The sequence below is a fragment of the Eretmochelys imbricata genome, chromosome 8, assembly GCF_965152235.1.
Source record: "Eretmochelys imbricata isolate rEreImb1 chromosome 8, rEreImb1.hap1, whole genome shotgun sequence".
Taxonomy (NCBI): domain Eukaryota; kingdom Metazoa; phylum Chordata; order Testudines; family Cheloniidae; genus Eretmochelys; species Eretmochelys imbricata.
Genome location: NC_135579.1, coordinates 69459847 through 69487730, shown reverse-complemented (window position 1 = coordinate 69487730; position 27884 = coordinate 69459847). Strand labels below are relative to the sequence as shown.

The window sequence follows — 27884 nt, the reverse complement described above, 5'->3', positions numbered from 1 at the left end:
TGATTTTCTGGAAAGTCCCAAAGGTGAAGGTATGGCCAATGGGAAGGCAATAGGAGCTCCAATTTGTGTTGCAAGAAGAAGAGGCATTGCTCGATACATGCCAAGCTATATTGCAGGGTAGTTTATTGAGTGGGGGAAGTGTGAAAGGCTAGTTCAAATCTTACTACACATTCACCAGGCTTACTACTGCTGATATTATGCAGTGTTGTTGCTGTGTCAGTCCAAGGATATTAAAGAGAAAAGGTGAGAGACATCATATCTTTTATAGGACTAACTTTTGTTGGTGAGAGAGAGAGAAGCTTTCAAGCTTACAAAGAGCTCTGCTGATATTGTGATGTCTGGTCACTTTAGTATTGTCTGCTAGATTCAATAGCATGAAAACAAGAAGACCTGGATTGTCTAAGAATTTATAGTAATGGCCTCTTAGCGCTCCCTGGTTGTACTAAGAAGAGCTCAGTCAGCAGCATCCCTTGAAGTGGTACAACACAGCTCCACTGGGCAGTGAGTGGATGGCTTAGCCAGTCGAGAGCAGCAATTCTGAACCCTTAGCAGGCAACAGGAAGAGGTTGGGAGGAGAGTAGGGTGAATTTTTGGGGGTTGAATAGTTTATTTGCTGAGCAATGCAGTTAGGTTGAACTGAAACTATTTGTGAATTTGCACTGTATTAGTTTTGGCTGGGAAAAAGTTTTTCAGGGCCAGCTTCAGAAAAATGAGAGTGTGTGTATATGTATCCCCCTTATAACCTTTAGCCTAGTGGTTAGGTAAGTTGTATGGGAGGTGGGACACCTAGGTTTGAAGCTGGAGCAGGGACTTGAACTCATACCTCCCCTTGTCACATGAATGCCCTAACCTGCAAGCTGTAAGATGGTTTGCTTTCAAGTTTTCCTATTGAAGCCCTTCCACTTTGTATAAATATTCATGAAGCTGAAGAAAGAATGAGAATGACTCTTTAGCCTTGTAATTAAGACACTCATCAGGATGCAGATGTAGGGATAGGAAAATGTGGATTTAAATCCTTCCTCTGAATCTGTCAGAGAGAAGATCAGAATCCATATCTCCTAACTCCCAGATTTGTGCCCTAATCACCAGGCTAAAGAGTCATTTCCTTGCTCTCGCTCTTTGGCCTAATGAATGTTTATATATTTATACAAAGTGGAAAAGCTTCAATCAGAGCACTTGCACACAGACTAGCCTATGGGCTGGTGGTGAGGATAATCACCTGCAATGGGAGAAATCTGAGTTCAATTCCCTGCCTCAGAGTGGGGACTCAAACCTGGGTCTACCACACCCTGGCAAGTGGACCACAGCAAAAGGTTTTAAAGAAGAACATACACTCCTTCATTTCACTGAAGCTGACCAGACTTTTCCAATTTGCTAAGAAATTCTGAGTATTTCCTGAACCAAATATTTGTTTTGATTTTTCAGTTTGCTGCCAGAACTGAAAAATCAATTATTTACCTGGCTCTAGCAGGGAGGCTCCTCACTTCCCTCTCTCACCCTCACAATAGCACAGTCTAGAGAGGATTTGATCCTGCAAGCTCTCTGTGCATGGAACTCCCACTGAACTCAGTTTGTCAATGGATTGAAGGATCTGACTCTACATGCTGTTTTAACAACAAAAGCTGCACAATATTTTCTTTGTGAAAGTGAGAGCACGTTGTACGGGGAGACTTTGGCAAACCAGTAAAGTGTCTGAAACCACTATAGCTTATTGCTCCAAGCAGCCAAGTCAGCAGGCTTAGCTTAACCAAGGCAGGAGGGGTGCCACAGAAAGGGCAACTTGACCCTGCGTCCTTCCTGATAAGGATTGTGTTGAAGTTGCTGATACATGCATCTTAGAAAAGCAGGATGTGCCCCAGGAAGGTCTATTGGGGCCTCAAGGCCGCAAACTCTGGAAAAAACCCCATCTGGTTAATTGATAATCAGAAGGAGCCTCTTGGTTGCCCATTGGAACTGCTGGCTTAACAAGTTTTCTTTAAGGGACATGTCATTCTGTTACTAACGTAAAAATAAGGGGGAAAAGTTTGAGGTAGGGGGACTCTTCAGGACTGGACTCTCTCTCTCTCTCTCTGGATGCATCTTGTGTTTCCCAGCAGCAGATGGGCTGCTGCTGTGCCACTCAAGAGCCACGCTCAGCTTTGGTCATTATCAAGGGTTGGGGGTGTTTTACTAACCTCTTGTGGACGTGTGTATAAGTGCTTGACACTAAGTAAAGTTTAGCTTTAAGTGAAAGCACTCTTGTGTTGTCCTGTTTGTGCCAGCCAGCTATCGGTCGGACCCCCTGATTTATTTCCTGACGCCACCTCGCACAGAGTAAAAGTTACCAAGAGCTTTGGGTTCAAAGAACCCCAGGTAACAACATCAGATGGGCCCATCATGCAAAAGAAAAAACAATTGCAATACTATTGGATTGTGAAGGGAGACATATATCTGAGAGGTACATTGCTGGAATTTTTCCATCCCCCTCTTTCAAAATACTTGCATTATAGTAAACATTAGAGTGCTGCAGTGGGCATTCTAGCAGAGGGCTGGTGTGATGGAGAGAACCATCACAGAACATGTGGAAACTCAGGAGGCTGGTTTGTGATAGGGTTAAGTTGGTGATATGTATTAAAACTCTGTTGTTAATCAGGTGGAGGGAGTGGATTGGCAGAACCTGTCAGGAGTGGGGCTAAGGCAGTATAAAGCCTGCCCGATGAACAAGGTGTGCACTTTAAGCTGGGATTTTAGTCTAGGCAGAAATCTGCTCCAGTCCTTCCTTTGGCTGGGAGTTCTAATGTACTTTAGGGCCTTGCCTGAGTTTAAAGAGCTTATTCTAGTCTAGAAATTTTAGAAAAGACTGCAGTTAGGTTTTCTACCCTTCACAGGAGAGCTTGTAAAGGAGTATTTCTTAGCTGTTTGTTTGGGAGAGGGGTGTCGATAATTTAAAACATTTTACTTCCTTAAATTGCATTTTTTCCTCCATTTCCACAGCACTCCTGACTTTCCTCTTGTGCTCTTTTTTTCCTTCATAGTATTGATGAGTTTCTGACCCACTGTACAAATACCATGATGGCAGTGGCACTGGCAAATGTTTTCAGTCTCTTTCGTGACGTATCTTAATGTGATATTCCTGCATGTATTCCAACAGACTGACTGGGCTGCAGCTAATGGAAGGAATTTACATACATACAAATAGAAAATGTATCTAAATTTACTAGACTGCATTGAAAATGTCAGCCACTGCTTCTGTGCTCTCAGGATGAATTCACCTCTCTGCAGACAATCAACACAAGGCCAATGAAGCTCTTAAAACTCACTTAGCCCTCCATATAGAGTTCATGTTTAGTTTCACCTATTAATCACCTTTAAAAGCTGCCCTCAAACAGTTGTTCACACAAGGGCAGATTCTCTGTTCCATTACTCAAGTGGCACAAAAGGCTGATTGTAAACCCTAGCTGGGTGTTCTCCTGGCATGGAGAAATCTCCAGTGGGGGTGTAGCTGGCAGAGTCAGCTCCTGTACATTGCCTGCAATCTCCAGTGTCAGGGGTGCGTCCGCGGCAGGGAGGGATATACTGGAGAGCTGAGCAATGCACTATAGCTATCCCCGGCTGGCAGATTGTCCTTTGGCAACCATTATCACTATAGGTTTCTTGTTAAATATCAATTAGTCAACGCCCCTAGATGTCTAGATTCCTCTGAAGAGGCCAAAGGAAAAAAAATAAGCCTTAAACATCTTCACTTAGGACCCCCGATCTTAATCGACCCAAGTTTCCCCACCTTACCTTTTATCAGGAGACAAACACTTGAACCAGAAGTCATCTGAGATGAGAGGTCCAAGTGCTTGTCCCCTCCCCTGCAAGGTCTTTGAGGGGAGGCCAGATGGCACATTCTATCCCTCCCCTGCACACTCCTTCTGTCTTATGGGAGGGAAAGCAAGTTTCACAGAAACACACATTCTGAAGTTAGTGGACTGAATAGGTATAGCGGAGGGTAGAATCTGACTCAGTGCCTGAGTTCATTTGTGTGCTCTAACATAAAAGCTGTATCACACCTTCAAATAAAAACACTACAGCAGATGAACACTGAAACAATCCAGGATTTCAGTGTGAAATACTCCAGATATGTGCATATTCATGCAAGCCTCACACTTGAGTATTAAGCATGTGCAGGATACAATTTTCAAACACTTATTTTGCAATTACTTTATTTGTAAAGGAAGGCTCCTGAAACATATCAAAAGCTCTCGTACCTATTAAGGGTTATGGACTGAATGATCAGCCCTTTGCCCAGCTCGAGTAGCTGTGCTGAGATGGGGCAAAGCAGGAAGGGCAAAAGTTTTCACAGACACACTGAAGAAGCGATGTGCACCTTTAAGGGGGAGAACAGGAACAGTTGTATGCTGCCACATATAGAGCCCGAATGGAACTGGATTCTGGGCTGCACAAAGATGTGAACGCCTCAAACCCCACTCTTTTCCATGCACAGAGAAGCACTATGCTTGTGTACCACGTTGGCTCTCTCCAGCTACATAAATAGTAGCTGGATTTGTCCCTACATCGAGGGCAAGTTTACAACAATAATAATTAATAATAAAGCTGATTTACAGTTATCTGGGCACAAAGTACATGCCTGAATAATTTAACCCATTTTAAAAAGTTCTCATTTGAGATAAAATTCCATCTGGCCATTTTTTATATCAGACTCACCCAAAAGTTCATCTCTAGGTTGAGAATAAGCGCTAAAAAGAGGAATTTGTTCAGTAACTTTTCTAGGTATATTCCCTGGAAAACATGGACTGATAATAGATGTGCTTTCTCAACCATATCTATGATATGTTCCCTGTGTTAACAGGCCATTGCAAATATTTTACTACAAAATTTATGATTTGATCTGACAAAACAGAATTGTGACAAGTATGCATTTGCTGCATGTGGAACTGCAGAACTAAGCCTTCGCATGAATAACTGCAGGAGGATGCTCTGATCTTTTTAAAAAAATGCAATTTCCAACACAAGTTTGCTCTCTATATTCTCCTATGAATATTATTAAATATGAAAATATTATTAAAAGTATTAAGTAGCATATGCCTTGTATTGAACAAGATGCCATCTGATGTGAAGATATATAATCATACATTTGACAGTTGATTAGAACACTCTACATTTATAGTGCTAGATGCATAATTAATAATAAAACATCTTTTTCATGATCGGGAAAAGTGACTGAATATTCTACTCTTGCCCTGAGCTCTACTTACTCTCACACTTTGAACTGGAATGTAATCAAGAATCTCTCTTCAGTGACTTCTCCCCCATTTTGTCTGAACTTGTTCAGAAAAAAATAATATAAGAGCAAACCCAAACACTGAAGAGAGACTTGAAAATGACTTGAGACTTGTTTGGGATTTGAAACAGTGACTGTAAAGCAATCAGAGGGATGGGAAGTACTGAAATACTATGGGGAAGGTTGATTGTCAGATGTTTCTGGCCTGACTGGAAAAAGGAAGTACTTGAACTCCTGTGAGAATATTCATGCGATTTTAGACCCTGATCCAGGTCTACGGAAATTTATGGGATTCTTAAGATTGAATTCAGTGGGCCCTTAGGGTATGTTTACACTGCAGCAGGGAGCAAGCCTCCCAGCCCAGGTAGACAGGCTCACACTAGCGGAGCTCAAGCTAGCAATCTAAATATAGCTCTGGTGGAGATTCAGGCTAGTCTCCTGAGCTCAGAACCAAGTGGCTGTGAGGTCCTGAGAGGCTGAGCTACAGTATCAATTCTGCTCTTTTTAATGTGCTTGCTAAAGTTTTGTTAGTGTAAGTCTGTTCAACCAGGCTGGGAGGCTCACTCCCATGCCCTTAGTGACTTGAAACATTTGAAAGTTTGCATAAAATATCTCGACTTCTGCGTACCTGTCTGAATTGAACCTCAGAGATCCATGAAGTTAGTTCATCAGTAGTAAAATACATTTCAAAAGCTTCATAAAGGATATGTCTTTAGAATAAAATACTGGACATATTTACACACTGCCATTTCATGTTCACAGTCAATATGTATTGGATGCTAGCGCAGTAATGCATAATTGCGTATATGCTCTTTGATACTTTCTACCCTCTGATACACCCATCTATCTCCTAATTATGCCCTAAGTTAACTGGATGTAAGAGAATACTCACTATTTATGTAGAGTATTGTTAACATTATGTTAAAACTCCATGTAAAATATTTTAAAGGTGTAATTAAGTCACATAATGTGATTGACAGTTTTCTGTGTTTCTATTGGTTGAAGTGTGTGAGTCTATGTGAGACATACAGCTGGTTCCTGCCAGCTCAGCAAATGGTTCATTAGGTACAGAAGTACAGTAATTAATTCAAAGGCAATAAAAAAGTGAAGCCAATACACTGGATGAAGTAGTTAGATACTCACATTTTCTCCCTTGTCACCTTTACTGCCTTTCTGACCTGGTTCACCAATTTCACCCTGTAATTGAAAGCTAGAAGTTACGTTTCTTCTTTAGAATGGCCTACCTCCTAACTGCAGTCAATACCACTGTATCTTTAAATGTCACCTTTAACATGATTATGCTGCCTGTTTTATGCTGCAGTTTCAAGTGTGAAGGCCTAAGGGGAACAATTTTGCATGGATCAATCACATTGGTATGACAGATTAATCCAGGTATTGATTGGTATGCTGCAAAATGCAACATGACCTCGCTTTGAAGTATACTACAACTAAGTTATAAATAAAGGAAACTGTTTTTTCTCATGTCAGTTTCAATATGAACTGATAATGAAAGTACCTTGATTTATAAACTAATCTAATTACACATGACTGAACAACTGCTTCTCATTGTTGTGCATGGTATTTCAAAACCTCAACATGACTCAAATTACCCAGTAACCATCTAAGAAAGTTTTATTTGTTTAGCACAATAATAAAAGACAGTTTGTGTGATTTAACATAAGGACTCTCTGTAGGTTCATAGATTCCAAGGCCAGCAGGGACCATTGTGATCCTCTGTATAACACAGGCCATAGAACCTCCCCCAAATAATTCCTAGAGCATAAAAATGCCTAGTTACATAATAACACAAATAACACAGCCATGTACTATAAACCTAAACCTCAAAGTACTTCTATTTGTGTTACTGAAGTTAGTTAAAACTGTGATGGGTTTCAAAGAATAATACTAGACCAAATCTAAGCTGATTCCTGAGAGGTGCTGAGCGCCCTCAACTCTTCTTGGAGTCAGTGGGACCAGGAAGAATTAGTCTCTTTGTTTTTATGCTCTGAACACTTAATGCTGAGGCTCTATTCTACCATCAGTAAGATTAAATGAGTATGCATTATTGAAAATGTTTTATCTTTCTCATTCACTGAGGCAAGTTTTTTAAATAGGGAAAAATTTATGTTAACATCATACACCCTGATTTGTTTTGCTGCAGTTTCAACCTCACTTCTTTAGTGGTAGGAATCTTAAATTGTCTACAGTTGTTTGGACACAGATCCTGATCCCCTATGACTCCTGTCTCTTAGATGTCTGACTTTTTTTTTAAAAAAAGAGTTGTTTAGCCACAGTGTCTAATGTGATGACAGCTACAGCAAGTCCATTTTGTGTATAAATCATCACACAGGAAGACAAATGCAAACAATAAGGACTGACCTTGTCACCATCTTCTCCGGGAGAGCCACCAGGACCAGCAGGACCTGGAAGACCTACAGGACCCTGTACTCCATCTCGTCCAGCAGGACCTTGAGGACCTTTTTCACCCTGAAGAAAGAAAAATCATCTGTATTTATCACAAGAGAATAATTAAGAATTTAGTACAATCAATTCATACTTCTTCAACCAATATGCAAATTGTTATATAGCAACATACAAAGATGTTTGACTGAAATCCCTCTCTTGTACTATTGTGGCCTTTATCACATACACACAATCACACTCAAAAGATTAAATGAAAGCCTCTCACAAACATTAGAAAGACAAGGTGGGTGAGGTAATATCTGTTATTGGGCCAACTTCGGTTGGTGAGAGAGACAAGGTTTCACAGAGCTCCTCTTCAGGTCACTGAAGAAGAGGTCTCTCTCTCTCTCTCAAGTTGGCCCCATAAAATATATTACCTCACCCACTTTGTCTCTAAGATCCTGGGCCCAAAATGGTTACAACACTACATCTCACAAACACTGACATATTTATTGATACCATGTGCTAACTCCATCCCTTCCGTGATTATAAAAGAATAACACTGGAGGTCAGTTTAGTATGTAAAAAGAAAAGGAGTACTTGTGGCACCTTAGAGACTAACAAATTTATTTGAGTATAAGCTTCCGTGAGCTACCGTACTCCTTTTCTTTTTGTGGATACAGACTAACACGGCTGTTACTCTGAAACCTGTCAGTTTAGTATGTGTGTCCAATCATTCCTTTTCCACAAAACCCATTTCAATGAACGCTATTTAATTGTCTTTACATTTTGTGCTAGAACGATTAATCATGTTTAAATGCTGCCCTGAGACAATTATTCACATATAGGGAGATTCTCAGTACTACTACTTTAGCAGACTGGGCATATCCCTTCTGGGTATTTTCCTGGCATGGAGGAATTCCCAGTTGGTGTGTAGCTGGCAGAGAAAGCTTCCACACCACTTTGCCCCCAATCTCCAGCACAAGGAATATATTTGGTGCAAGGAAGGATAAGTTGAAGGCAAGGATGGAGTGTATAATGAACTGTAGCTATCCAGGGCTGACAAATGCTTCCTTGACAACCACTGTTATCTGACATGTTAGAACTGTTCCCAAGCTGCTCTAACCTGCACCAGGGACTTGGCAGAAAATCAGGGAGCCATAACTGGCTCCCTGACAACCCGACTACCTCTGTGCCAAGTGGAATCTAAATGCAACAGAGAATCTGGTCCCTAAGTTCCTCAGTGCACTACTGTCCAACAGAACTTGTAAATAACTAAATTATTAATAGTACAAATCAGCAGAAATCACAACCAGCTTCTTCATAATGTAAGCCCTTAATAAGACAATGAAGGCTGACTGTGTATGCATGTAATGTTAAATGGCTAAATTCTGGTCTGAGTTGAAATGGGACGTATTTTGTGCTAAATCAGGACCAGGACCAGGCAAATCTACAAATGTTGAGGTTTAAATATTAAGATACAGACACACAGTTCTGTGAAGCCTGAATTCAGCATGACGTCATTGTTATAACATAAACTCAGAAGAGTCTATACTCTCACACCAAGTTATTGGCAAATGGGCTCTTCTGAGCAGTTGCTGGCTTTCTCCTTCACCCTGTAGTCTCGGGCACAGAGTCCAGACCCTGGGTCTTTTGGAATAACTTACAGGAAAGTTCCTTTCCAGGCTCCAGAGTTGAATCTCAGAGTTCTATGTATGGTACAACCCAAATGGCTGCCAAACTCATCCTGACCTTTTTGGTTTCAGTTTGATATTCAAACTCACCATGTTCCAGTCCTCTAGAATTTTTTCTCCATAAGGCTGGCCAAACTGTAATAGGGACTCATATATGTGAAACTACAGAGCTCAGAACTTTATATCACATGGCAGTTAATATGTGTTTGTGTGAGTAACTCTGTTAACAGCTATTTCATATTTTCAAAATGGCTCTTGAGATGTTCAGGTGAAAAAAAGAGGGAGGGGACAGCAAATAATAATAGAAATGATACCAAAAGAGCAACAACAAACAAACAATAATACTAATTCTGGTGATCAGTGTGCTTTCTGTGCCTAAAATAAAAGCAGGCTGAGAGGCTGAAAAAATGAATAGTCAGGCATTCGTTGATGATCACATCAAAGATTAAAAAAGTACCAGAAAGGCACCAACTGGCTGAGAGAGAACATACCGGAAAAGAGGAGTAAATGGTAATGATATTTGATAACAAAGTGAGAAATAAATTTGCACTTCAATATGCAGAAGCAGGATAAAAAAATTGAATCAAAACTACAATTTGACAAAATATTTTATTAATGGATTCTGCCACCTTTGTACTAATAATGATTCAGCCTCGTTCAACTCGTCCTCCTGGGTATTAGAATGTGCAAAAATATAAATGTTGTTATCCAGTTTAACTTAATTTGCAATTTTCTATATAATAAATATAAAGGAAGTAGGGCAGGTGCGCTGGTCACATATGCAATAGGAAGGTCCTGCAGTGTGAACATCTAAAGTTCTTGAATGAAAATTAATAACTTCTGTACTATAACAGTCTTATGTGCCATCTCCTTGGAATTACTTACAGGAGCACCCTTCTCTCCTGCTGGACCTGGAGGACCTTGAGGACCTGGACGGCCTGGTAGACCAATGGGGCCAGCAGTACCTGCTGATCCACGTTCACCTGGAGAACCCTGGAAGAAAAAAAAATGCTAATTATGCAGAGAATTCTAATGTAGTCCATTTAAGCTTCTCACCGTTCTTCAGCTTCGAAACATACACCCCCCATCCTTCAATCGGACTTGATGCGGATGGGTATTCTCAAAGCCAATTGCCCACTACTAATGGAATTTCATGGATTCGGATCATACATGGTATTTATATTCTAAGGAATATTTAGATAAGCTTTTGCCATCTACCTGAGTGTGCAATAGTGCCCAGTGGTGCCCATCTGGGCTCAAACATTTGATTGTAATTAATGAGAAATAGCAACCATCATTCTGAAGTATGCAGAGCATCATCTGAGTTAGAAATAGTGGAAGATTGCCTGGCATTTGTCATGGTCACTTTGACTTCATCAACACAAATGCTTTTGTGAGATACTTGTCATATAGTTTAGGAGGCCTACCATTGATTTGAGAGGACTTGCTTTTATTTTGCATAATATTAGATTTGCAATAATTGTTGTAATAACCTCAAGATCCAAGGAGAAATGCCACCAGAAAATATCTTAGCATTAGTATTTCCAGGAATAAGGTATAATTAGAATGTAGCATAGGTTCATGTCATGCTAGCTTTCTAGGAAAAAAGAATATGGTGACAGAATGTGTCATGCTAATAGGGCTAGGATTAGTGGCAACTGGGACAAAGGTGGAAGCAGAGATGGTGTCCACAGTGCAGGTGGCAATCACTGCATTGTTAATGGCAACAGCAATTATAACTGTAGGGAATAAAGACCACTTCCCACACCTACCCCACCCCAACCCCAAAATGTGACCTCAAAGAGGATACTGGTTCAAACAGTTTGACTTCAGTTGTTGATCAGATATGCATGGGGGGGTGGACATCAGTAGGAGTTCCCATCAGCATTTTCCCAGTCCTTTTGCTTAGAACTGCATTAGTCACTGCTATGAACTTATTAAACTTAACTTATTTAACTTATTAAAGTTAGGTTCTGACTACTGGTTGTTTTGATGGCCAAAAAGTTCAGAATGGACATTGAGCCCTTCCACCGTGACACTGTTTAAAAAAAAAAAAACCAAAAAACAAAAAAACAACCTCTTACAACAAGTAGAGCAGCAGCACTTATTAACAATTGTGTCACAGCTGTTATCCAAACTGTGAAACGTGGGTTAGCCTTACTAGTTAGCTTTATAGTTGTATTCAAATAAAATCAAAAAAGTTGAAAAGCAAATGCCCAAACATATTTGAAATGGTCATTGCCAAGAATTGCAGACTCAGTTAAAAACTGCATATTTTTTCTTCCCAAAATGTATAACTCTTGTCTCTAAATGAAGGATTTGTTCTAGGATTTTTTAAATCTCAAAAACTTTTGTCCAATACAAAGGATGTGTATTGCCATTCAGCGAAAGCCCAAGTACGAGATTCAGTGTGTACAAATGTTGAAAGGTTTCATCCTAAAGTCCATACTCAGTTCTTACTCAGGCCAATCTCAGTTTAGAAAAAGTCCCTTTCACAAGTAGCCCTTACTGCATTCTGCTTGAGTTAGTAGCATTTTGGAACAAACCCTGAGGCTGTAATATGGTTCGTAATTTTTTTTAGGAAATTGCTTGGTTTTTGACATAAAGAAACTTATTACCCTGATAAATGAATTCACACTGCATAGTAACATAGGACAGAACCATGATGGCTAAATATTTCAGGAATTAGCTCACCATTATGAACTAATTTGATGATACATTATGCTGTGCACTGAAGCCAAAGGGCTCTGTGTGGGACAGCAGTCTGCCTGTGTGGAACCCAACTGACTTCAAAGTATTATATGTAGTCCTATTGACTTCAAAGCACTACACAATGCAGGTTTGGACGCTGCTATTTTAGATCAACACAAAAGTGGATAAAAGTCTATTACCAAAAAAAAAGTAAAAAAAAATGCCCAGGCAGTCTTGTCAGAAATATATTAATTTTATACAGAAAATAACGATAGCAGAGTTGTTTTTGCTCTATGCTGAAATACCTCACTTCTAAGGGTTTAAAAACATCTGGATCTTTTGTGTATACTCTAACATCTTTTAAGTCTAACCATTCTGAGGCTACTGAAGCATCCGTAAGTTAAAATAATGTTCTTAATGTCCCGGCTGACTCTGCACTTCGCAGCAACACAGGTGTTGTGCAGTGCTTATAGACTTTCAACAACAGGCTGACCTTTCTTTAAATATGTCAGCCAGGCACAGAGCCAAGATTCGTGACCTTTCAGAATCTGAGCAGGACCTGGATCTTTTCTGCTGAATTGAGCTGACAAGACAAAATGTGTTATAAAAACCCGCAGTACTTCACAAACAGAGAGAGCCTGCTCGGATGGACTAATTGGGACAATTCTGATTTTTCTGTCACGTTTATGCTCATTCTAAACGGACAGATGTCAATTAGTCTTGCCCAGGGATGGAAGGGGAGAGGAGAAGAAGCAGAGAGATCTGGGTGTAACTGCCAGTTCCAAAAAGGGAGCAAAAGTGGTGAGGAGCATTCAGAGAATAAAAGGATAACAGGGATTCGCCAACAGCACAATCCCATCCAAATCAATGGAATCCTATATAGCTCATAAATTGATGTTGGTAGACAACTGTTCAGAAACTGGTGATATGTAAAGTAATTGATGGTTTCAACCCAAACAGTAATGATTGTAAATCCTTTTCGCCAGCTGGGCTGGTTTCAAACCATGACCCACTGGCAAGATTCTCCATATCCCATTACCAAACCAATGAATTGTCCTGTACCATCAATTTACAAATTCCTGGTGTTATGAACCAGAAAAACACAGCAGCAAAATTCAGCTGTGACCCCTCTAAAATTTTATCTTGGCTGGCTGTGAACTAAAGAACTTGCCTTAACACTAAAACATCTATGACACTCCCATTGGAGTTCCTGATAGCACTTTAAAAATATAGGGCCAGATTCTGCACAACGGGTTTGTGGAGAGTTGGGAAGGAACAGCCACACCCTTTGTATCTTCCACACAGAGACTGGCCTGCTTTCTCCTGTGCCACCATAGTATTGAGAGCTTGCAAGGAGTCTGGCCATGGCACCATGCTCACTCCACGCCCAGACATCTGAGCTGGACGGAGAGGCTGGCGTATGCTGCACCTTCTTCAAGGCTGGTACAAGAGTGTGTGGCTGAGAAATTCTGGAAGTACGGAGGAACTCTGGCTTTGCAAACGTGTATTCCTCTTAAGTGCTTCAGGTGCTGTGCTTTTCCTCTGTACCCCTTTCAATGTGAACAGTGCACAGGGCTGAATCTAACCAAAGGTAACGGAGCAAAGGAAAATATAAACCCTTCTCTGGAATAGCAGATAGAGTAGATGGCCAGTGGAAAAGGAATATTTCTCACAGAAAATCACAAAAAGGTTCCACAACTGCAGAGCACAGGAACAAGCTGATTCTGTGGACTAACAGCCATGGTAACTATATTGTGTTGGTTAAGGACCTTTTTCGGTGGAATTTATATTAGCTTTAGTTTTTTAACAACAAATACAGTATCTGAACATTTGATCAACTGCAAAAGTTAAAATTATTTTGCTTATTAAAGTTAGGTTCTATTTTGTAAGGAGTAAATAATCTTCCAAACTAAATTATGGGATGTTTAAAACTACATGTTATATAAACTGAAGGACACTAACTCATGTTGTGTAGATCTGATATGATTTTTTTCAATGATCATTTTAAAAAGTTAGTCTGTAGGTAGTTAAAATGTTATTTATACCTTCATTAAAAGAATAGATAAAAAGGTTCAGAACATTTTTAAAATTTCTATAATTAATACAAAGCACAGCCTGGGTTAATTGCTCAATACATCTTTTCTGATACTACTATAAGAAATCTGAAGGGAAAAAATCTAATGGGTTTAATTTGAAGCATAAATAGTTCTCTGAAAAATAATCGAATAATTTAATTTCAAAATGTCTATTCATCACACGCTATTTATGTCACTAATAAATCATATCAAGAATACAGCTACAATATTCTGCAACACCATCATGTTGCTTAGTTTCTGTATCTTGCTTGTAGCTTGTTTCCATTTTTAAATTATATTAAATAAGGTCATTATTTTAATATGTAAGAGGAAGGTTTAAAAATAAGAAACAGATAATCATGATATGCAGAAATAAAGTTTTTAAATAGAGTTATGTGGCCTCTAACAAGCCTTAAAAATATATTATAGCCCTTAGGACACTGAGTTCAAGCATATGCATTTATAAAATGACTCCCACACAAGCTCTGATCAGATCCTACCCTGTATCAGCTGCTCCAGACCCCCAAGTACCTCAACTCTTCTTTCAACACCTGAACCTGCCCCGAAAAGCACCCCATTCTCCCCAGAGGTATCCTGATCCCTTTTCACCCAGTATCAGCAAGTATCAGGAGCTGTTCTCTCCCCCACTCTGGAGCCCTGTGAAACATTTTCATTGCTGCTGCTGGACAAGCACCTGATTCTACTTCTTTTCTCTAACTGCCAACTTTGACAAATATCCCAGTACCCACCTCCATCTGTAGAACCCTCCTGATAGGCTGCATTAGAAGTGGCCAGTTCTAACATGCTAACTGCTGAAACCCAATGACAAGAGACCCAACCCAATGATCCTCAGCTGCCAACCCTTTTTGGTACTGCTCTCCTCAGAGACCACATGAAGACCTCATTAGATGGCACCCTGTTTTCAGATGTAATTTAGGTAATGGTCTAAAGGCTGAGCATCAAAGTTGGTGAAATTCATTCAGTGCAAGGTCCTCCACTCTACTTAAGTCCTGAAGTAGGGTTGGACTGAGGGACCTCAACAGAAGTGGCTCAAAGATGTGCCTGTGCATATGTTATTTGCCCTGGTAAGAGTTAACATTCCAGCCCTGACTAAGGAGACCGAGAAGCTACAACGAGAAAAACCATATTTATATGAATTCATTGGCCCTAACACCCACACAACTTGTGCAGAGGGGCTGTGGGTTCTATTCCAGCTGATAAACTTGAATGGCAGATGTAGGAAGATGTACAGTAACCCTGCACTCTGGCCTCGGTTGGGAGTGGTAAATTTCACTTCTCCAACCACTCTACCCACAGTCTCAGAGCTTGGCTCAGAGTAGGTGAAATTAATTTCATCTGCCGCGACTACCTCATAATGAAGAAAATGGTTTCAGAACCTGGGGCTAAGATTTTTAAAAACAGGAGTCTGAAGTGAGACTCTTAAATCCTTATTTTGACACCTTCAGAAGGTATGGTGAGCAACTAACAGCTGCCAATGAACAGCATAGGTGCTTAGCTTCGCTCCTCAAGTCTAGCCATTGTAAATACAATTGAATGGAACTCATGTTCTGTGGTTTGTGGTGTCTAGTAATAGGATATAGAATAATAGAAGCTAACTATTGTGACTAGGAGTTCTCTTTCTCTCTGTGGTTTTTTTTTTTCATTCTAAATATTAAACTGAGGTCTTGTAGAACTCCCTGCATTGTGAAGCCTGTGCCTCACTTAAAACTCATACAGGGAAGATAAATAAGTTGCTTGCTGAAATTTGTCAATGAAAAAAATATTGAGTGGGAATGTGGACTTACTGGAGACTGAAAAGTTATAGAGCTTTCCTCTGCTTCTAAATTGCTATATCTACACACTTCTACAGCATCTTTATACAGCATCTTTTAAATAATTTAGATCTTTCACTTGAGGACTGCTGAAGATCTTTTTGCTACAACAGCATCTCTCCTTAGCTTCTCAGCTTGGCACTTGTGCAGTGGTCTATAACACTTTAAAGCAAATGCTATTCTCCCATCCCTCATCTAATGAGACTGGAAGTGGCATGGTACATCCTATAATGAATAAGTTATGGCAACTGTACCAGGAGGATGCCTTGATACTCTGGATATGCCTCATCTTTTCAATATTCTAATAATTCTATTATTATTCTATTATTATTCTAATATTCTTCTTATTATTATTATTATTATCTATTATTATTAATATTATTATTCTAATATTATTCTAATATTCTAATATTCTAATAATTGAGATCGACTGAGCCTTGTTAGCTCTTGGACTGGTATCCAAATTGTTTTCTTCTCTGTCGGCCCAATTCTGTTACTCTTATCCATGCTGAACAGTATTCTCGCCAGGAGCAAACCTACTGATTTCTCTGGCACTACTCTCACAATAAGGTCTATATGGAGAAGGGTGGCAGAACAGGGTACTGTGATCATAGAATCATAGAATATCAGGGTTGGAAGGGACCTCAGGAGGTCATCTAGTCCAACCCCCTGCTCAAAGCAGGACCAATCCCCAACTAAATCATCCCAGCCAGGGCTTTGTTAAGTCTGACCTTAAAAACCTCAAAGGAAGGAGATTCCACCACCTCCCTAGGTAATGCATTCTAGTGCTTCACCACCCTCCGAGTGAAAAAGTTTTTCCTAATATCCAACCTAAACCTCCCCCACTGCAACTTGAGACCATTGCTCCTTGTCCTGTCATCTGCTACCACTGATGGCAGTGGCTGCTCCAAATCTTTTTACATATTGTCTTTTAGAAGATTTTATTTTGCAAGATTGTTCAGCCAGTATTTGTACAGGGACATACACATATCCTGCCAGGTGAATAAATGATGGTTCTTTGCATGGTTAACCTGGCAACCTAAATGTGATTCCTATTGCTATTATTTTGATTCCTGAGGCTTCAGTGAATATAAGAATAAAAATTCGCTAGCCTGCAGCCATACCACTATGTCTGTGATCTTGTCAGATATCATAATCTAAACACTTTTAGGTCTGCTCAATTCTAGACTGTGGGGAAAAAAAAAACAGATTTTTTTTTTTTACAAACCAGATGGCAGCCACTGTGCTTGTATCTATCGAACCTGTTCATGGAATTCTGGTAGCTCTTCTACCCTGCCCACCCCACAGCCATCTTTTACAGTTATTTTGCACACATTTTCTTTACTATCTTACTGGATTTTCATTTCACAACAGTTAGGAATGTCAGTGTATGGATTCTGCCCATAAGCAGGGGTAGGTGCCCTAAAGATATTGACTTTGTTTCCTCCTCTCACTTTTCTGGGGAAGAAGCTGAGATTATTCCACTATAGCCTCAGGCAAGAGATGAGTGCCTGAGAGTTAAAAGAACAGGAGTACTTGTGGCATCTTAGAGACTAACAAATTTATTAGAGCATAAGCTTTCATGGGCTACAGCCCACTTCATCAGATGCATAGAATGGAACATATAGTAAGAAGATATATATATATATATATATACACAGAGAAATAAGTTGGAAGTTGCCATACAAACTGTGAGAGGCTAATTAATTAAGATGAGCTATTATCAGCAGGAGAAAAAAACTTTTGTAGTGATAATCAAGATGGCCCATTTAGAGTTGAAGTAAGAATCTGCTTTTGCAGCCTTGATATTATATAGATGGACACATATGCACATGCCTAAATGCTTTTCTGAATTGGGCCTAAGTCCATCTCTAATCAGCAAAGCACTCAAATTCTTGTGTACCGTTAAGGAAACATTTAAATCCTGATGAAGTCAAATCCTACCTAAATCAATTGGGACTTAAGCATATGAGTAGAAAGGGGACAGATTGCTGAATCAGGGCTATAGAGAGTATAATACTATTGCACATGTGTGAATATGTAATGGAAGGATACAACGGGGCAGAAGGGCAGTTGCTGTAAGAACGTAAGCTCTGAATTTCTTGACTCTTGTGTAGTCAATTTACCATGATACTAACATTATTTCTGCATAGAATATGAGATGGGTGTGACTAATGTGATCCTATGTATGGTTTGGTTTTTTCAAAATATAAAAGTTAAAAGTTGTGTAGATCAGATTAGATTATTGTAATGGTTTCTTCTCCTCCTCCAGTTCTCTGTGCTTTCTCCAATTCTCCCTTCTTCACCTTTTCCACTCTTCCTTTCTCTTCTTTCATTCTGCTGCTTTATGTAATAGTCTCATTATCCTACCAAGCACACTTTTCTTCATTTTAATCCCCTTTGAAACCCATCTCCTTGAGCCCTCTCCTCCTTTCATTTGATCATGAATCATTCTTTTACCTTTTCCTCTATTGAATGGGTGTCTGAGGTTTTGTCTCGTATTTATCTTATGCACTGTAAGATCACTAATGAATGTGCTTTTATCTGTTTCTTTTTGTGAAGTGCCATGCAATATAAAGTACTTGTATACATATTTTGTCATAGTAACAATATTTTTTCTTAATTAGCACATTTATTTAAAGTGAGCACCCTCATGACTGAAATTATTATCAGATAGAGGCAGATAGCACCAACTCTGGCAACATAACTAACTGGGTAGCCTATATCTGGCTGGTTCAGTATGTGACCTGGACATCCAATACCCAAATGACCTAATGAGGAATGACTGCCTGAGTTTCCAAAGAGCTTTCTCTCATCAGCATTCAGTATGCCTTGCAGCAGCCTGAAAGAGGGAGGAGGAACACCACCAAATAGAAGATAAAGAGAGCAGATAGAACAGTGGGGAAAAAAGAAGAAAACATCTTGCTATGGAGTATCCGTGCATCTTTCTCTTTTGTCCAGCTCACCATAAGCACAGCAATTAGCATGTAGTGTATTCTGAAATGGTCATTCACTGTGGAGTACTTGCAGCTGTACATACCTGCCAAACAGAGTTTATGATTCTGTATTTTCTAGCTATTTGGGAACAGACAGTGTTGGCAGGTGTGGCAAAGACCTCCACAGGGACTAATCCTCTTCCTATTTTCTATGGTGAGCGAGTATTCCACTTTTACTAATCCTCTCTGGAAAATGACTGACTGTGTGTTTAGCCCCTACTGCCTAAAATAGGTAGGGAATTATTTTAGGGCCATATAATGCCAATGATCTGCCCCTGCAACTCCCACAGACAGCAGAGAGTTAAAGCTCTACGTCTCATTGTGGCCCTGAGATAAATACATGTGGCACCATGGTATCAGGTGCATCCTTACATCTTCTAACTACCAGCCAATTCCAAAATTCATAATTCATAATTACAGAGATACAAAATGAGTCTAATAAGTTTAGGACTTTCTCTGAGATTTGGTATATCTGTGGGTGGAGTTTGATTCTATTAGTGCTTCAGGTAGTCTTTGCCTTCCAGGCCAGGGATTACCCATCTGAAGGTCCGAGAAAGTAACTGAACCTTTGGCAAAGACTTCCTCCATATTCACCACTTCTATTACCTGCCTAGAACCTCCATTACATCATAATGTCTCTAGCAGCCATTTCAGATTGCTCAGATTATGATTGAAAATTTGGTAGTCAAAACTTTGAATTCTTTAAATAGTCTACCTACAAGGACTGAGTATATATTAGAAAAGGGTGAAATATTTGTAGTGAAATTAAATGGTGTGAATATAACCAGGAATTTAAATATTACTTATTGTGAGCAAGAGTTTTGTTTTACAGGGTGAATAGTGAGGTTCCTACTTTGGGGCTTTTTTGTTTCAGTTCCTTGAGGAATGTGCTTATAGAGCATGGTGGGAAGGAAAGAAGGAACTGAACATATCAAAAGCAAGCTAAAAATTAAAGTACTATCACGCTACTTCTTAATGACATTCTAGCGGAAAGAATTAGTGCACAAAAATGTTACTGCAGCTCTTTCCCAAACCTAGGGATATCCCCAAACCAAAAGTTTTCAATTAGGAGTTCTTTACACGTTCTGTTTCTAAGCATTAAAACAAATATAAATTTTAGGAATATACATGAACTTTATTGTCAAAACATATTTACTTTCAGTTCCTCTATTACTTTTTCCCTTGCAGGAAGGGTTTGTGTCAATTTACTTTTCCACCTGGGCTCACCAAAGGAGAAAGAATTGCAATAAGCAGATAGTTGTCAAGACCTGCATGCTGCACATTTGAGCATAAGTGTACCAGCTTTTTGCATCTATAGAGTGCTCTTGCATAAAAATGACAGCAGAAAATTTGGTTATTAAAAAAGTCTGTATTCTATTTTTAATACCTTTCGTTTCAAAATTCCCAGGAACTACAGTGCAAGATGTGATGGAGAGATCAATAGCAGAAAGTAAAAGCCTAAACATAAAACAAACACTTGGGGATACAAAAAACTCTTGACCTTAGACTGGTCTTACAAAATTCTACAGGCCCTCATCTTTCTGATGAATGCGTAAAATGTCATTACAGTCAGAGAAAGGCAGGTAAATCTACTTTATGCCTAAATTTGTAATAAGTCTAATTGAAAAAAAAACTTTATGGTAAATACCTAGGTCATAGTTAGATATAAATATGGTTTTAGAAAATGATTTTACACTGGTTTACATATTAGCCAGTCAAACCATATTTAGCACCAGATTCACTGTGTGTAGGCAGAGTTCTACAAGTTTCAAAGCCCAGTGTAAACAAGGTCATAATGTCAATTGTTGCTTTCAGTGATACAACAGTTTAATACTCATTAAGTAATTTTACTGTGCATCCCTGTTTTACAACAAACAACTATGAAATGATATTTATGTGTTACTCCTCCATTCCTCGCACAATCCAAATTTCCATGGATTTCAATGGACAATTTGGAGATACAAGGAAAGCGTGACTGGGTTCTGAAATTGGAATTCCATTTATATTGTTTACTGGCATTTTAATACATTCATCATCATTGTTCTCTGAACTTTTTTTAGGGTCTGTCACAGGACAGCTGCCCTTTATGGGAAGTTTGGGCCCAGTTTGCCCATGACTGCCTTATGAAGGCCCCAGGTGGCTGATTAGTAAACAAGCACCTGTAGCTAATGAAGGTTACCCAAGTTCAGTTACAGGGGAACTCCAAAGGGATACAGGAAGTGCCTGTGGAGAGGAGTTGACAGGACAGGCCTAAACAGGGAGCCTGGAAGGTGATCTCTCTGGGGAACCCATGAGAATGGGGAGCCTGTAAGAAATGATCCTAGAGAGCGGAGACTCCTAGATGCAAGGCTGTAGTCAGTAGGTGTCCAAGCGGGCCTTGTTCTCAGCCACGGTTGAGGCTAGAGGCCTGTCCTGACATGGATCACTCACTGCCTCTGAAGAAGAGTCACAGTAGATGGACCTCCCCAGACCTGTGAGTCCAGAGAAAGATCTTACTCTGGTAGGGGCAAGAGGCCTAATATCAGCGGTAGGGACTGAAACCAAGAAAACACCAGGGAAGAGGTAAGAACTGGGATCAAGGGTGGGAGGGTCTGCTGGACTAAGAATGACTTAATCCCCCAGTTGAGATGATGAGGTGAAAGCTCTGTTTATGTTCTATGCTAGGGTTTTTTTTCTGTTGATAAATGATACCCTCCATAAGGAAGTGTCCTTTAGCATCTAATGGGTTGTTTGGACTTGTTGATAACTTGGGAGAGGAAAAAATCAGGTAAGGGCTCACCTATAACACCGCTCCAGCCTGCATTGGGGTGTGCTGGGTCAGCCTCGCGTGACTGGGTATTTCTACATTTTGTTTCTCTGCAAATTTAAGCTTTCACTGAAGAAAAGTAAATTTCTTCAATGAAAGGTCAGTTTCTTGGATGTGACAGCATTAATGCCTTTGTATATCTGGCTATGTAACACCTATGGTACTTATTTTAAATAATTTCTTCACAACAGAGATTAAAATGTGATGCATTCCTTAAAGCCTGTGATGTAAATTTAACTATCTGCTGAGTTCTGCAGACTGAGTGAAAAATCTCAACTGAATCTGCCAAAATAGTGTGCAGATGTTTCTTATTTCAGACAGTAACAAAAAATTGTACAATAGTTAAATGAGAGAAATAAATACACAGTAGGGGACATATCCTTACAGTGTAGAAATGCCAGAAAACATGGGGTGCACGGAGGAGTTATCATTTACTAGTCTTTGCAGACTGCGATTTTCTCACAGTCTTATTTAACACTAAAAAAGAAAAATTGTACTTGTTAAGGTGAATGGAAATTCACACCTATCTTGGTATTATTGTTTAAGTGGTCAGACTGAAAAATCAGCACGACAGTAGTGAATATGATTCACAACAATGGCTTAAAACCTTTTAACAGCAAATTTAGATTCTGAATAGCACAGCAAAATCCATTAAAGTTATAGGGGTCAAACCTGTGGTGCACAGGAGTTATAGAAAGGGAATGTAACATCAGCCAGACTGGCCATTACATCACAGTTTGTGGCTTTTCCTTGGTAAGGATTTCTTTTTATGGCTGTTAATAACGAGTCTAGCTAGGCAATGCTAAGGAGCAAGTCAATTTTATACCTACTGATAGCAGCAGATTTCAGATATTTCGATACCTGTACATTCCTTATATATTTAGACTCATTTGTAGAAAATAACTATTGATTGATGTGAATGACAGAGCTTCCTTACTGTTTTACAATCTGTGTTGATGAAAACAAAACAGCATCTGAAGACTCAGAAAGGAGGTTATTTGTATTTCTCTAACACTGGTATGGTTACTTACAACTGGGCCAGGTGGGCCTTGTGGGCCTTCTCCTCCTTTCAGACCAGCTGGACCCTGGAAAAGGATAGAAGCATGTTGTTCCATTTGAAAAATTAAACAGTTTTTTTTATTTTGCAACATATTTAATATGAAGGATTTAAAAAGCAAGAAGACACTGCAGAATGAATTACCACCACTGAATGGATAGCCATTGGAATATAACCCATTTGGTGTTTTCCTATTACATTCATTTTCCAACACCGGGGAAAACTTCCTGTAATAAAAGCTTAATTCATTGTTCTCCAGGATACTATATAAACACTGTACCCACAGTTATCTATGATGGTGTTTATACTGTACCTGAGCTCCTGGAAGGCCTCTTTCTCCTGGGAACCCACGAAGACCTGGTGGTCCATCTTTTCCAGAGATACCTTGAGGGCCTGGGTCACCCTGTGAAAATGCAGAGGTTTCAAAAACTGCAAACATTAGTTACTAATTAGTAATGCTATGATTTTAGTCATGGAGGTGGCAGAAGTAACAGAATCCGTGACTTCCAGTGATCTCTGTGACTTCAGCCTGCAGCAGTTGGGAGCTGTGGGGTACCCCTGCAACCTCTGGCGGCCCCTAGCACTCCAAGCTGCCACAGGCGGTGGGGGGACTCCCAAGCTCCTGGCTGGGGTGGGTGGTGGGGGCCCAGGAAGTTGCAGGTGGTGGGGAGACTCCACAGCTCCCTGGGGGAACCCCGAGCTCCCGCTGACAGCCCCCAGAGCAGTGGGCAGTGGAGGTATCCCACAGCTCCTGGCTGCCGCAAGCAGTGGGGGCACCCTAGAGGTCCTGGCCTCTGCGGTTGGTGGGGGGACCCCGGAACTGGGGTCAGCAGGGATACCCCACAGCCCCAGCTGGTGGAGGTGACAGGGGCCCCTGGAGCTCCTAACCACCACGCTGCTCCCTGCTGCAGGCAGTATGGGGACCTGCAGATCCCCATTTTGTCACAGATATTTTTAGTAAAAGTCAGGGACAGGTCACGGCTTCCATGAATTTTTCTTTATTATCCGAGATCTGTCTGTAACTTTTACTAAAAATATCCATGACAAAATTTTACCCTTACTAATTAGCATACGTAAAATGAAACAACAGACTCTGGTTACAATCAATTACCGAAAAAAAGGACTGGCCAGCCAGCCAGCCAGCCAGCCAGCTATTCAAGTACTTTATGACCCTCATCACCATAGTATGTGAGCACAATAACATTACAACAAATTTTAAACAATAATATATGTTAGTTATGGTATATAAACAAAAAGTTATTAAAATTATCATAGTTTCTTTAAAGAAACATTCATGGAGGAAGTTACTCTTATCTACAATGAATAACTGAATAAAGTCATGTACTATTTTCTTCATCAATGTAAATATTTTTTTCTAATTTAATTTCTCTTTCACCCAAAGAATAACTGAAATTCTACAATGTGGCCAGTGCTACACAGAGATATGTCCCTGAGTTCCAGTACAGATCTCCAACTTGACCTGAGCAGACAGGTTGTCTATGTACAATCTTCCACACTAAAAGGGAGGTTCTATGCAAACTGCTGGTCTTAAACAAATTAATGGCTATCCTTTTTCCCACTGAAATTAATAGAAAATCATCAGGTTGGAAATGAGGCCCTTATGCCTTTGGCGAGTTGCTGAAGAGATCTTCCCTGGGGAAAAATGTGTCTGTCCCTATTTTATGCCATACTTTCTACAGTTATGAACAGTATCTTATTTTAAACATTTATCCCATCTATCTCCATGTGACACCTTCCAAAAGCCATGCCATACCTTAGCACCTTCTTTTCCTGCAGCTCCTGGGAGGCCTTGTTCACCTGGCGGGCCTGGAGGACCAGGGTGACCTCTTTCACCAATTGGGCCAGTCTCACCAGTAGGACCCTAGAACAGAAGTTAAACCTCAGTTCCCCTAATCAATTTAATTTTTGTTTGGTTGGCTTTTTGTGGACAACCTGTTCCCCACTTTTTCTCAATCCCCCTCCTACCCTCAATTGTTCCTAGGATCTGGGATGTCACCACAGTTGCCATTGGAAAATGTACAATCTGCACCTTCACCTGCAGACAACATTTGTTTACAGAATAGTTTAATACTTAAATAATAAAGCTCAAACCCTATTCTGGCAGCAGTGTGGTACATGTGTGAGGTTTCCTGGGCTACAATTCTGGCTTCTCAAGTGCTGAAGGCTTGAAACCCTTAGCATTTCTGATGCATGGGGGCGGGTTGGAGCGAGGACAAGAGATCTCGTACCCTCTACCTGCCATAGAGTACTATTCCGTAGAATCTTCCTGGAAAAATATGGAGTGGGTGGCTAGGCAGATCCACTGAAACCTCCCATGGAAAGAATGCAAGGGCCTCAGAAAGGCAGATGCAGGGATCAGAGACCTGATCCACCGGCTTCTGTTCACTTGTTGTATTTAAGTGGTGATGAGTTACAATACTGTATTCATGACAAGTGCTTTTGAGAAGAATGAAAGTTTGACAGACATCACCACATGGGTCTTTGGTTGCGTATTGGTGCTCAATTCCAAAGTATAGTGAGAGAGAGAGAGCATCTCTGTGAATCAGTGTTGATTCTAAGGTAAGGGTGAGATTAGGCAGTAATAATAATTTTCAGAAGGGTTTTATAATTCTGATTGCTAAATATTGTAATTACCATTTTAATTGATTCACAGTGTCACTTTGTACTAGATAATATCACATATGGTATAATTTATGCCCCAAGAAGTGCATTTTCTGTTAATATGGGTTGTGACGGTGGATGCTAACACTTAAGCAAGTGTGGAAAGATCCATATGGAAACCAAATGCAGGCAGTATCAGTCCTGGAAATAACAGTGGGCCCAGGGAATATTTGCCTATGACTGAATAGTTATCTTTGAAATTATGCAAAAGAGCAAAAATCACACTCAGTAAAACACATGCTGTTTTGATTCACTGAAGTGGTAGAACAGAAGAGAACTGTTGCATCAAACAGACTCAGATGCCACCAGTAATTAACTAGAGAGTACTTCAAAAAGGTCTGTTTCTAAAAGATTTGATTAAAGCTACGTAATTTGTATCTCTAATGGAACTTTCTGCCCTTCCCTCTCTGTGTTCTTCTAAAAAGAATCCCAAAACACAGTTTAGAAAGTAAAACCATTTTCTACAGAAACCTTGTGTCTTGGCAATATATGCTGTGAGATGTGTTAATACTAGATCTGGTTCTGGTCAATGAATAAATGGGGAATATATTATTCAGCAAATGTCACTAGTGGTGGTTATAAGATATATTCAACAATATCTCTACCTATTCGACCAGTCAATTACTGTGGAGGCCAATAGAAAATGCTATTTTTTTTTAATGATTAACAAAGTTAAACCTCTGTAATTCCCTGCGTGAATTTAATATTCTTGCTAGAAAATCTCTCAAGTCGGGCCTTGGGTTTCTCTTTTACGAGGGCTCAGCGGCACATGGATAATGGGTTTCCTAAACCATGATGGAATTGCCCATGGTAAGAGATACTTAAACTTTGCTTAAGAAGTCCAGCCCCTCTCCAGTTAGTATGCTTTGTTTTTCAGATTGGCAGTGCTGTGTTCTATTAACTTTGTCTCCAGTTTTGCCTTTTCTAACCTCTTGTATGGCTATTGATAAATAGGATAGGTGGTAAGGGAAAGGGCTAGTGTCATGAAGAGCACTTAAGTAACTATATAAGTATAATCAAATAAGATCACAAAGTAAACCTCAACCAAATACTGTAAAATAATTGAAATGCTTCACTCTCTCAATCTAAAATAATACAACACAATGTGTTATTTACTCTTTCTAAAAAGAGTTCAAAGTAAGGGGTCCTGTTCTTCATTCTTAACTCTTGGAGAACACCTACTCTGCACGCATTGAAATGACTACAGGTGATGAAATACAGTGGAGAATCAGGCCCAACGTCTTTGTTTTTTGTGGAGTTTGATTCTTGCTTAAATACATTTTGCTAAATTTGCTGTAAGTAATTGGGTACTGCTGGAGTTAACATGTCCATCAGTGTATATTATATACTCACGAACAATAGTTCTTTACATTAGCCATAAAACGATATTTAAACAGTGTTATCATACAGTTAGATATAACATTTAAAATGCTCTACCTGGGGTCCAACAACACCACCAGGGCCCGGGGGTCCAGTTTTGCCTTGAAAACCCTGTGAAATGAAATATATAATTCATAGTTATACATGGCAAGGTATAGATGAGCCAAATTCAAATCTGTGCTGAAGAGGTGAGAGAGAAGTTCCATGTTAGGGGTTCAGCTTCAAGAATACATACTAAGATATCTATTATTCCTGTGTATACCTACATGTGAAATTTTGAAAGCTCTGTCCTTTCCAATCATTCTCAGCTGTGCTTCTACAGAGCTATCATAAGCAATGCCAGTCACTTTTACAATTATCTCTCAGTAAAATTTATTAGGTGATTCTGAATACATGAGTGATACTGCTGAAACTCAGCTAAAAATACATATAGACACATAAATTATGAACTCAGCCAATTCAGACAAATGACTATGTAAAGAAAGGCACGGATGGAAGATTAAGGAGTATGGGGGAAGGTGATGTGGAAGAAACATAAAATCGAATGAAACACAGATCCGGAGAAGATGTGTGATTTTTTTTTCTATAGAGGTGGGAAAGGAGGGCTGCATAGGGAAAAAAGGAAATAGTGAGAATTTGAAATGATGAAGAAAATGGAAAGACGAATATAAGGTGAATGTCATTGGGACAGTCTTCCAGAAGACTGGCAAAATCTGCTGTTTCTAGTAAGCAGCCATTGACCTCAGTTCAAAGGTAGTTGGCAAATCCTCTGGCATCCCCAATTTAGAGTACTGCCTGTCCAAGGGCTCAGTTGTGCCTTTAAGAAGTAGTTCAGCATTGGAGGCAGTGTAGACTGGCTCAGCCTCAGGAGAATGAACTCACTGCCATACCATATGGAGTCCAAGATGCCATCCCTTCAGACGGATATATATCTGCATCCTTCACCCCTGTGATGGGTGTTCAATCCACACCAGCCCTGAAAGGGTTAAGGTGGCTCAGATA

The 27884-nt window shown here is 39.9% G+C and overlaps 1 protein-coding gene across 4 annotated transcripts in view; it reads right to left on the bottom strand.

The window, feature by feature from the left end:
• The window catches only part of COL11A1 (collagen type XI alpha 1 chain), a 228180-nt gene that overhangs the window by 58487 nt on the left and 141809 nt on the right, over positions 1–27884 (bottom strand). For all 4 annotated transcript variants that reach the window (XM_077823830.1, XM_077823832.1, XM_077823829.1 and 1 more), the window contains 7 exons: positions 26940–26993; positions 24595–24702; positions 23134–23223; positions 22795–22848; positions 10249–10356; positions 7646–7753; positions 6410–6463 (listed from right to left, as the gene is read on the bottom strand). In XM_077823830.1, coding sequence (XP_077679956.1) covers positions 6410–6463; positions 7646–7753; positions 10249–10356; positions 22795–22848; positions 23134–23223; positions 24595–24702; positions 26940–26993 — 576 coding nt within the window. The remainder of the gene's footprint in view (positions 1–6409; positions 6464–7645; positions 7754–10248; positions 10357–22794; positions 22849–23133; positions 23224–24594; positions 24703–26939; positions 26994–27884) is intronic.